The sequence below is a fragment of the Sphaeroforma arctica genome (genome assembly GCF_001186125.1).
Source record: "Sphaeroforma arctica JP610 unplaced genomic scaffold supercont1.1100, whole genome shotgun sequence".
Taxonomy (NCBI): domain Eukaryota; class Ichthyosporea; order Ichthyophonida; genus Sphaeroforma; species Sphaeroforma arctica.
Window position 1 is genome coordinate 1 of NW_014039458.1, and position 12,326 is coordinate 12,326.

Consider the following 12,326-nt stretch of genomic DNA (forward strand, 5'->3'; position numbering starts at 1 on the left):
AAAGCAGCTACCAGAGATCAGATAATGGGATTGATAGAAGCTGCCAGAGATCAGGTAATGGGATTGATAAGAGCTACTAGAGATCGGGTAATGAGGTTGAAAGCAGCTACCAGAGATCAGGGAATGGGATTGTGTCTGGTCCTTCTATTATTCCCGTACTTTCGATTCAAGACTAGCAGTAAACCCTGAAACCCTATTAAATGAGGTATGAGAACTGTGGTACGACACCATGTATGTGATTTAGTCTCTGAGTTAGCCGGCCGTGGCTGAGGCCAGTACTAACACCATCATTAACACAACATTGTTAACACAATTATCGCTAACTCATCATCCTGGCTAGTGTACGTAGTTCTATCATCACATGTCCATTTGAGCCGGTGTTCATACCCAGCAAGTACACCGCAAACCTTCCTCGAACAATAAACAGTGAGAACCTCCATAGAGTGGGATCTCATCTGGCATACCCATCCATCAATGCGAGCGTAATGGATGAGCCTAGTTTACGGCTCTTATTCTGCATGAACATGTACCACCCTACAGTTTGCCCATGTGCATATATCGCGAGTATGGCAGGATAGTACCGTTCTAAAACAATGCTCAAAAGCGTATGCACGCATCGTACGCCCGGCCCTCGAACTGGGTTATACTTTATTATATACGCTCCAGTGCAGTAGTAGTCCGATGTGCGCTTTCACTGTTTCAGCCGGGTTCAGAACCTTTATACCTCACCGGCTGTATGTGTTCCTATATACATAACCGGCTGCATGTGTTCCTATATACATAACCAGCTGCATGTGTTCCTATACACCATCCGGCAACATATACCCTTAATACACAATAAGGAGTCGCTTCTGAAAGATTATCACTACCACATAGTGCCTCCCAAGCCAGTTTGCTGCTGTCCGTTCTGCTGTAGTGCCGGGTCTAAGTTGCCACGGGAGTTGGGCTGTTGCAGTCCCGGCATACCGGGCATACCGGGCATACCGGGCATGCCTGGCATCTGCATCTGTGATGGTTGAAGGTGGGATGTTAATCAGAATATGATTATACACACTTTACATGAATTCAGTATGCTATTTATATTAAATAGGATATGTGAGAGTTGAGTACGAGATATAATCGAGTCTGTGTTTAAAGGTAGAAGGCATGTTCTAAATCAGTTTATGTTGAATACGAAATACTACCAAAATCGGTTGTGTACAGATATACTCAACCCCACCCAAATCAGTGAATGTTTAAATGTTGTACACGATCCATGCACATGATATTTATAATGGAACCATAAACTCAGGTATATGAATTCCTATATATTACATAGTATATACACACAAAACAGCTTACCCCTTGCATTGGCGGCATCGATGGCATGCCTGTGGGCGCCGATTGTTGCATTCCCGGCATGGCCTGTGAAACCAATGACAAGAAGAAAAACAAGAGAAAAATTAAACATTTTCCGATATTGTCCATGCCGATACATCGTTCACACGTATTATATATATTTATATATCTAAATCTATATTTATATAAATATTTAGATAGTTATATACGCGCGCACACACACATATATATATACGTATATATATATATATATGTATATATGTATATATACGTATATATATATATATACGTATATGTATATATATACGTATATATATATATATATATATATACATACATACATACATACACACATATATACATGTATATGAATATAACTACAAGTGTGTGAATTAAAAATCGGAGACTACTCAGGCTGTATGATAGTGCCGAAGATCGACAAGAATAAATCACGGGCGCACATATACGTTCTTTCCTGTCGGCTGATATCACAGCTCAGACTAAGGACATACACTGCTTGCGCATGGCAGTTAGAATACGCAGAAATCAGACGTCAAAACCTATTATCTTGAAAAACCGGCAGATAGAAGGCGTGTGAGAGTAAATGACATACCGACATGCCCATATTAGGCATCGGGGGCATTCCCGGCATGGCAGGCATGGCTGGCATACCCTGTAGAACGGACAAACCGAAACCACAACAGAACACGGTAAGGAAATAAGAAACAGTACACCAGAGAATGTGATGCAAGAAGTAGTGAACGGACAAACCAAAACCACAACAGAGCACGGTAAGGAAATAAGAAACAGTACACCAGAGAATGTGATGCAAGAAGTAGTGAACGGACAAACCGAAACCACAACAGAACACGGTAAGGAAATAAGAAACAGTACACCAGAGAATGCGATGAAAGAATTAGTGAGCGGTGACGAGGGATTAAGCAGCGGCCAGCCATTGAACCAAAACACAGTAGAAACAATCACGCGCATACAACAGGGGAGGCAATGCGACAACAGGTCACAGCTGTTGACACACGACGAACAACTGGCATGCCCAAACCACACCTCAGTACTCACTGATTGAGGCAAGGTCTGTACAGGATTGGCATATACGCGTCGGCTATAAATACAACGCGCCAATGTGTGTTTGAACCTCAATGCGTGGTATATGCGTTGTGAGTAGCACCAGTACACAGATAGATGCGTCCCTTCGGTAGACTTATGTGGAGTGTATGTGACTGTGAACGATACGAGAGACATGGAATAGGTCTGTCATGACATGAGTCAAGGGAATGTGCAGAGAGATGGCACACACAAGCCACATATAATTTCCATACCAACGAATAGACAGAGACAGAGACAGAGACACAGAACATATACAGATATATATATATATCACACACAACACAACACAACACACAAACACAGAATACAGAATAAAGTACTTTGCACAGAACTTAAAATGTCGTTGGATTGGTAATAGTGAAGTCAAAGGCCTTCAACACGGCCTCGCTATTATCTTGACGAAAGAAAGATTCAAATAGATAGATAAATAGATATAGATTAGATAAGTATAGATATGTAGATGTCTACTGTCTACGCGAGAGAAGTACTGCTGCGCACATGCTACGGCGAGTACAAGTACCGAACATACCCCCATAGGCATCGTTGGCATGGCTGGTAGGCCTCCCATAGAGGGCATTCCACCCATCTGCATTCCTTGAGGTCCCATGTTCGGTACAGCCGTGGGGGTGGGTCCAAATAAGGACATGATGTCGTCTTTGGCGGACTTTATCTGCCGAGGGACAGGAAAGCGTGTCGTGGGGTGAGGTGAGCGCAGTGTGGGAACGTGAATAGTCGCAAGGGGTTGCATAGGTGTGCGTATAGTTGTAGCTATAGTCGGTTATGTATGTGTGTATGGATTGAGTGTACAACGTTGTGTGTATGCATGTACAGTTGTGACTCTAATGGTAGTGTATTGTTGTGTCTATGCTTCACCATAAAGGGTGTGCGTATAGTTGTAGCTATAGTCGGTTGTGTATGTGAGTATGGATTGAGTGTACAAAGTTGTGTGTATGCATGTACAGTAGTGACTAATGGTAGTGTATTGGTGTGTCTATGCTTCACCATAAAGGGTGTGCGTATAGTTGTAGCTATAGTCGGTTGTGTATGTGTGTATGGATTGAGTGTACAACGTTGTGTGTATGCATGTACAGCTGTGACTCTCATGGTAGTGTGTTGGTGTGTCTATGCTTCACCATAAAGGATGTGCATCACTTGTTAAGGCGTTAATTTCTCACCTACAACAGTATAATATGAATATTTGACCCGATTACACTCATATGTGTATTTGGAATATTTGGCTTGGTGAAGTAATTGGGTGCAACTAAGGTGCTGCGTGCAGTATCGGGCGTGTGAATAGGTGCGTGTACGTAAATATTACTCTGTACGTAAACATTACTTTTACACAACAAGGCTCTCGCCCTGGCAATTGACGTCAATTTGTGACACACTTCGAGAAAAACGACCAGATCACCAGAAGTAATTGGTCTTCAACTCAACACACACAAGTTGTAATCACAATATACGACATACCTCGGGAGCGACGGCCATGTTCCCGAACTGATTGGCCAGAGTGTCGAACTCTGCGTTTGGCCCGGGCGGCGGTGCGTTAGCCATTGGCGCAGCATCAACGCTCAATAGGTCAACCGGTCCTAAAAATGGTTTAGGGTTTTAGCACAGGGCAGTGTGCATGTCCCCTATCGGTGCTACTGCGTTTTATGTGCTCCAGTATATAATATATGTAGGAGTGTATTATACTATATAGAAGCACACACGCCACACACGCACACGTCATACTACCTGAATCGAGAACTGCACACTTCCCTCCCGGGGTCGCGCCAGCCTGGTTTTATCTCCACACACACCTCAAACACACACACTATATATATATATATATACAAACTATACCATCCTCTCGCACATACACATACTAAACAAACCCACCTGAGGGCCCAGCGGGAGATAGGCTGCGCTCGTCTCTGCTGGGTCTGCGGCGGTCGTCGCTTCGTCTGCGGCTGTCAGTGTCTCTGTCACTGCGTCTGTCGTTGCGATCGGAGTCCCTTCGATAGTCGCGGTCTCTATCTGACCGATGGCGATCTCTGTGCATTGAGTGGGGTGGTGGCGACGAACTTTAGATTGGTACATGTATATTTGTATATTTGTATACTTGTACATCTATATAAATATATATATATATATATAAACACATATATATATACATATACACACAAATATATATATATATATATATACATATACACACAAATATATACATATACATATAATATAGATATAGATATATATATATATATATGTATATATATATATATATATATGTGTGTGTGTATAGAAAGATATCTCCTAGGTGACTAGCGAGTTCATGAGCGGGTGTGGAGTGTAGCTGTAAGGGTTTGCGCTTGCACTATCTATCTCTCGGAATCATTGCTCGGCAGACAGACGCACTATTTGGCATAGTGAGAAAATAATACCGGCTAATAATATGTCATTGCCGGGAATATATTGCCCCCCCCCCCTTGCAATGAGATCGAATGTGTTAGTCTCGATTACAGTGGTCTAAGCCTTTACACTTACCTACGTCACGGTGCACTATCTACAATACACTGCAGCTACCTACTTGACCCGTGTGTGTATTCGCTGCTACGCGTTAAAAACGGTATCACAGTTTCGCATTGGATTATCTGATCAAATGCTCAGCCGTAGCAGAGCTGTACGGTGGTATATCGGCTGGTGGGCATGCTCACATGTCATGCCGACACTACTTGCATTCTGTATATGTATATACATTGAATTTACACACATTTACACACATGTATGTACATATATACATATACAACCTTCGCTCTACGAGATCAGTATCGTCTTGGCCCTTCGTAATATGTATGCGAATGTTAAGATGATCACAAAAACATAAATTCATATATAGATACATACACACACACACACACATACGCGCACACATATACATGTACATGCTCATATATATATATACAAATACACACACCAACACATACATACATACATACATACATATCATATACATATGCATACATATATATATATATTGGTTGAAAAATACAACCACATGTACGTATTCTTCATGTGTATATGTAGAACTCACCCGTCGCGGTCTCTATCGCGTCTGTCTCTGTCCCTGTCTCTGCGTTGGCGCTGCGGTGATGGTGAATCATACCTGCAACAAAACCACAGAACCACGACGAACCACACTGAGCATTTGCCATATGGCGATGATGAAGCTTAGCTACTACGATGGTACACATGCATAGACATATAGCGGTATCTACAAACATATATGAGTGTATATATATCTAAGAACTGCTTTCAGTCTTTGGTGAATTGGAATTGCCAACAGCTGTTTAACGAGAATTGAAAACAGTCCCCTTCCCAGAAAGACGCGATATGTGAATTTGTACTATGCTACCCGTGGATACGACCAGTCATTATACTACCAAGTAATAGTACACCTGGGTATCACTATGGTATCTATGAGTAGTACAATGAACCGAACCTGTCTGCGAACTCGAGCCATACTTGCATACGCAGACAGATCACTGTGTTGACCAAGTTGTGCAACAAGCACACTTACACTAGACACAGGCGTAGGCATATGATCCATCTAGACACATATACAGATACAAATGCAAATACAGATTCATATATAGATAAACACCTAGATATAGATATAAATATAGATACAGATTCATATATAGATAAACACCTAGATATAGATATAAATATAGATACAGATACATGTAGATAAACACCTAGATATAGATATAAATATGGATACAGATACATATATACATACCTGTTGTCGCGATCGCTTCGGCCCACCCCCCTGGTAGAAGCCGGTACACTCTTCATCTCTATGCGGATAGGCGCGGCGCTCTTACCGTCGTCATAGCCTCCCCTACTGCCATATCCCTACAGAAATAACAAAAGAAACGGGATGAACAAACGTATAAGCAATGCAGTACTACTGCCATATCCCTACAGAAATGACAGAAGAAACGCGATGAATAGACGTATAAGCAATGCAGTACTACTGCCATATCCCTACAGAAATAACAAAGAAACGCGATAAATAGACGTATTAGCAATGCAGTACTACTGACATATCCCTACAGAAATAACAGAAGAAACGTGATGAAGAAACGTATAAGCAATGCAGTACTTCTGCCATATCCCTACAGAAATAACAGAAGAAACGCGATAAATAGACGTTTAAGCAATGCAGTACTACTGCCATATCCCTACAGAAATAACAGAAGAAACGCGATAAATAGACGTATAAGCAATGTAGTACTACTGCCATATCCCTATATAAATAAAAAAGAAACGCGATCAATAGACGTAGAAGCAATGCAGTACTACTGCCATATCCCTACAGAAATAACAGAAGAAACGCGATAAATAGACGTATAAGCAATGTAGTACTACTGCCATATCCCTACAGAAGTAACAAAGAAACGCGATAAATAGACGTATAAGCAATGTAGTACTACTGCCATATCCCTACAGAAATAACAAAGAAACACGATAAATAGACGTATAAGCAATGCAGTACTACTGCCATATCCCTACAGAAATAACAGAAGAAGCGTGATGAAGAAACGTATAAGCAATGCAGTACTTCTGCCATATCCTTGCAGAAATAACAGAAGAAACGCGATAAATAGACGTATAATCCATGTAGTGCTACCTCTATATCGCTGGAGAGATGACAAAGCGAAAGTCAATGCAAGGGCATGAGTTCGAATGATATCAATACAGAAGAGACTAAGCAACGGCACACGGTGAGGTGTAGCTGCACTCGCGCACACAGCCACAGCCACTCGACACAGACAAGAAAACAGACAACATCCACGCACGCACAAACAGCAGCAGGGTTCAATACGTAAACAACCGCATGCAGGCACATTCCCCAGACACTCACGTCCAACACTACAAGTCCACTAGCTATGGATCACAGCCATCTTTACTTACATCTCTACCCACATCTTTACCGACAACCAACGACTATCTCTACCCACATCTCTACCGACAACCAACGATTATCTCTACCCACATCTCTACCGACAACCAACGACTATCTACCGACAACCACCGACTATCTCTACCGAAAACCACCGACTCCTCCCTTCCCCCTTATAGCAGCCCTAAGCATTCCCCACCTCATCTCGGTCGCGATCTCTGTCCCTGTGAGTGTCCCTGTCTCGGTGTGCATCTCTGCTGTCTCTATCTCTATCTCTCTCTCGGTCACCATCACGTCCACCCACATCACGGTCGCTGCGACCGTAGTCTCGTGGTCTGTCACGGTCTCTGCCACTGCACCCGAGGCAGCATAGCACAGATGTGAGTATATATGCATGGAGAAGAAGGGTGGGCGTAGGGGTTTAATAGTATAGTATATAGTAGAGTAGAGTAGAGTACAGAATGCGAAAGCGAACATGTGGGTATAAGAGTGTGGACACGGACTAATATATACCGTGTCCAATGATCCACCGAAACTAAGCCACCAACTAAACGCATTGGGTCATATATATCTGAAAACCCAGCTAAATTAAATTGCTATAAACAGATCATCTCTATTGGGTCATATATATCTAAAAACCCAACTCAATTGAATTGCTATAAATAGATCATCTCTATTGAGTCATATATATCTGAAAACCCAACCCAATTGAATTGCTATAAATAGATCTCGAGCCTAAAGACCAGCTTGCACCCAAAACTCCACCGCGGACACCAACTATCACACCTGTCTCTGGATGTACGCGAAGACACCGGGGGTGGGCTAGGGCTGTCCGGTTCTGCAGCTTTGGGTGCATATCGGTCCACCGCCCGTCTTGGGGGCACTTTGCGGCTGCTTGAACTACGTACATCGGTGGCATCACTATCTCTGCTACCCCTGTCCCTGTCCCCATAGCTGGACACCCCTGCACCTATACGGTCGGTTTCGTACTTGCTCCCAGCCGTTGCACCTCTTTCCTCATAGCGATTGCCCCTGACATCACGGTCACGGTCACGTGTGTCTCTATTTCTGTGCCACACCACAAACGCATGCAGGATTCATCAGCAAACCCTAAAAACCCTAAACCACATAAAACCCTAGACCCTAAAACAAGTGTGAAATCACATTCAGGCACACTGCGACTTATCCATACGCCCGAGCTGCTCCAGAGCCGAAATTACACATGTATGTATGTATGTGTGTATGTATGTATGTATGTATATATATATGTATGTGTGCATGTATGTAAATGTATAAATATATATATATATATGCATGCAAAACCCAACCTCCTATACACTAAGATTCAAACATCATGGGTGAGCTTCCCCATAGAATGACTCACACACGCACCTGTCTCTGTCTCGGTTGTCCCTTGGATCGGGTGAGCGGCGGTCGCGGTCGTATCTGTCACTGTTGCGATCGCCATCGCTAAAGGCGTTGTGGGCAAAAACAAAAGATACGAATATAAATATAAATGTGCGTGTGTGTATGCGTATGCTTATGTGCGTATGTGTATGTGTATGCTGTGCATGCATATGCGTAAGAGATACGAATATAACGATAAAAACATACATATACGTACGTGCACGAACAAGTGAATATTATACAATGACAACAATGAGCATGCGAACGTGAAAGTGTACAAAACGACGGCTGCAAGCAGAGACTTGCCCGCCATCAATAAAGTGATGGTAGGTGCAACGAATACGAAAAGAAAATTTACATGAATAGAATACGATGAATTGTTCATGGCTACGAAATATAATAGATAAGATAGAACGCAAGCTATGACAACTATAGCTATATAAATAGATATAGATATAGACATAGACATAGACATAGACATAGACATAGACATAGACATAGATATAGCTATAGCTATACTATATATATATATGTATACATAGATACAAACATGCATACATATATACATACATACATACATACATACATACTCACATGCCTACATCCACACACACACACACACATACACACATATATATATATATCGTTCTAGTATCGTACACGCACCCCTAAAATACCCACCACCACCCTATACTCACAGCATATATCACTACCACTCACCGGTCGCGTCGGTCTCTATCGTCTCGGCTACTGCGCTCTCCTCGTCCACTGTCACGTTCGCGGTCACGACCGCCGCGACCGCCAACGAACTCTTTGCGCTCGTACTTGGCTCGGATGAAGTCCTCGGCATCCCTGTGTGTGCAGTATGGCGTTAGTGGTATATGAGAGTGTTTGTGTATGTAGTGTTTTGTGTGTATGTAGTGTGGTAGTGTTTGTATATATGTAGTGTGGGAGAGCGTTAATGTGTAAGTAGTGTTTTAGAGTGTTTGTGTGTATGCAGTGTAGTAGAATGGTTGTGTACATGTGTGGATGTGTAGGTGTATATGGTGTGAGTGAAGGAGTGAGTGGGTGAGTGTGTGTGTGACGTAAATAAAGTATTCTCTGTATGGATTAGCCAACGGACTCAGGGTTCTCGTCATTGATTCGGTTGAAATAATGCGCGTCTGTATGTGTTGATTGCTATGGCCAGCGACAGTGTGTGCGCTCTCAGTACAAAGTGCACATGTATGTGTGTGTGTGTTTGTTTGTGTGTGTGTGGTATTCTGGGTTGATCTCTATACAAATACATACTTGCGAGTGCATACGAAGCTCCAGATTGCGTCTCATCCTCGCCACACCCAACCACGATCAGCCACAGCTTCTTGGACGCAAAAATATGTACACACCAACACTTTACCGTACCCATCCAAAGATTGTGTGTCATACATATATATATATATATATATATATATGCATACCAGTACTTGAAACAGTGATATATTCACACCCATGTAGTTCAGATGTATATAACAGATATACAGATCTGTACTTCAAAACAGTGATATATTCACACCCATATAGTTCAGATTTATATAACAGATATACAGATCTGTACTTCAACCAGGTTACCTGTCATTGACGGGACGGCGGAAGTGCGATGGCAAATTTGCTTCGTAGTACGCATTCACAGCCTCATTTCCTCCCTGCCCATCAGGCAATAAAACCCAGGTTACAGACGGAGATAAACCAGGTTAGATACGGAGGTAAATCAGGTTTGGGAGCCCAAATCGCTACCATCAACATCACAGTGGATTGTCATCAATACGCCAATACCAGATACCTTAACAGTAATACTACTTTCCTGTTGCTGAACATTCACATACGCGTCAACGTGTGGCAACCTACCTGGGCCTGGATGGTCTCTATCTGCTCGGGAGTCCAGTGGTCGAGATTGGTGGACTTCACACGGGAGATGTGCACACCCAGATTGCGATGAATACCGGAGCAACGGATGCACACGAAGCACCCAAGGTTCCACGACGCCCACCGCGGACCTACACAGATAGAAACACGTTATAATCTCACATTGAGTGTATAGCCAATAATAATAGGGCGTTAAGTGTATAGACAACAATAATAGGACGTTAAGTGTATAGCCAATAATCGGACGATAAGTGTATAGACATATGAGATATGTACACGGGTTGCTTGGACAGTACAGTAGCTTGCATAGGGTCACGCTCATCGAGGGTTTATAGAGAACTATATACGATAGAACTGTAAGTTCACCACTACCTATAAATAAACCCTACGTCTAGCATATGCCTATGAATAAACCCTTCGTTTAGTATATGCCTATAAATAAACCCTACATTAGCATATGCCTAAAAATAAACATTACGTTTAGCATATGCCTATAAATAAAACCTATGTTCAGCATATGCCTATAAATAAAACCTACGTTTAGCATATACCTATAAATAAACACGCACTGTCGATTACGCTGGCGCACAAGTATCACACCCGTCTAGCGCCTGCAGAGACACAGATACAGCAGTACCACAGGAAACAATGTAGATCCGTGCATGGTGATGTTGTGAGTCTTGTTCAAAGTACAACCATATACTGTAACGTGAAACTAGACGTAGACGATATCAGGTTTTTAGACAGAATTCGTTACACTGGCATTGTGATTACCTGCCATGGTAGTGTAATGTACTGGAAAATGGTCGTATAATATACTTGGAAATGGTAGTATAACATACTCGGAAAGGGTAGTAAGATATACTCGGAGATGGTAGTATGATATGCTTGGAAATGGTAGTATAATATATTGGGAAATTGTAGATAGAGTTGAATTACAGATTGCGACAATGGGACTAGAGTTGCACCATAGATTACAACAGTGCGATTGTCTTACAATGGAACATTGAGACAAAGCACAGGAGGGATGGGTGCACGAAGGTCAATGTCTTTGAATCATACGACATGGCATCCATAAGAACACACAAATATTTTTTTGCCAAACACACATAAACACTGGCAACATATACAAAGCACACACTCGCATACGAATTGACAATATACACATAGCACTAACAATAGCGGATTGGTTGAACACTACTATGCCCGTCACGAGGCAAGAGTGGCGGCGTGACTGAAATGTAAACAACCGCGCATGTGTGTAGTAAGCAGTTGCGCATGTGTGTACAAGTTCCTAAAAGGTGCTCTCCGGTATGTAGGTAGATAGTACGATACCCACCCGCATGAGATACAATCACAAACAACAGACGAGATAACAGCTGACTAACGTTCGTATAGCGATACAACTTCAATACGCGATCATGCCTAGGTAGGCACAAATAACATTCTCAAGCCCATTGACTAAAATCTGCACGTATTGCAACCATCGTAATCAATGAAGCGTCCATATGAAGTGTATATACACGTATATATATATATAAATACATATATACATATACATGTACACTTATATACATACACGCACACACTTATATGAATGTAT

General features: G+C 42.3%; 1 protein-coding gene across 1 annotated transcript; it reads right to left on the minus strand.

The window, feature by feature from the left end:
- Positions 1-586: 586 nt before the first annotated feature.
- On the minus strand, positions 587-11,504 carry SARC_09980 (hypothetical protein; the record flags this gene model as incomplete). Its single annotated transcript, XM_014295984.1, has 15 exons — positions 587-1,006; positions 1,342-1,404; positions 1,952-2,011; positions 2,993-3,133; positions 3,934-4,052; positions 4,345-4,529; positions 5,540-5,611; positions 6,248-6,363; positions 7,614-7,767; positions 8,201-8,482; positions 8,807-8,884; positions 9,542-9,673; positions 10,430-10,503; positions 10,706-10,854; positions 11,498-11,504. The coding sequence occupies 15 exons, from the start codon at positions 11,502-11,504 to the stop codon at positions 866-868; spliced, it is 1,773 nt and encodes a 590-aa protein (XP_014151459.1). The 3' UTR covers positions 587-865.
- Between the last annotated feature and the right edge of the window lie 822 nt (positions 11,505-12,326).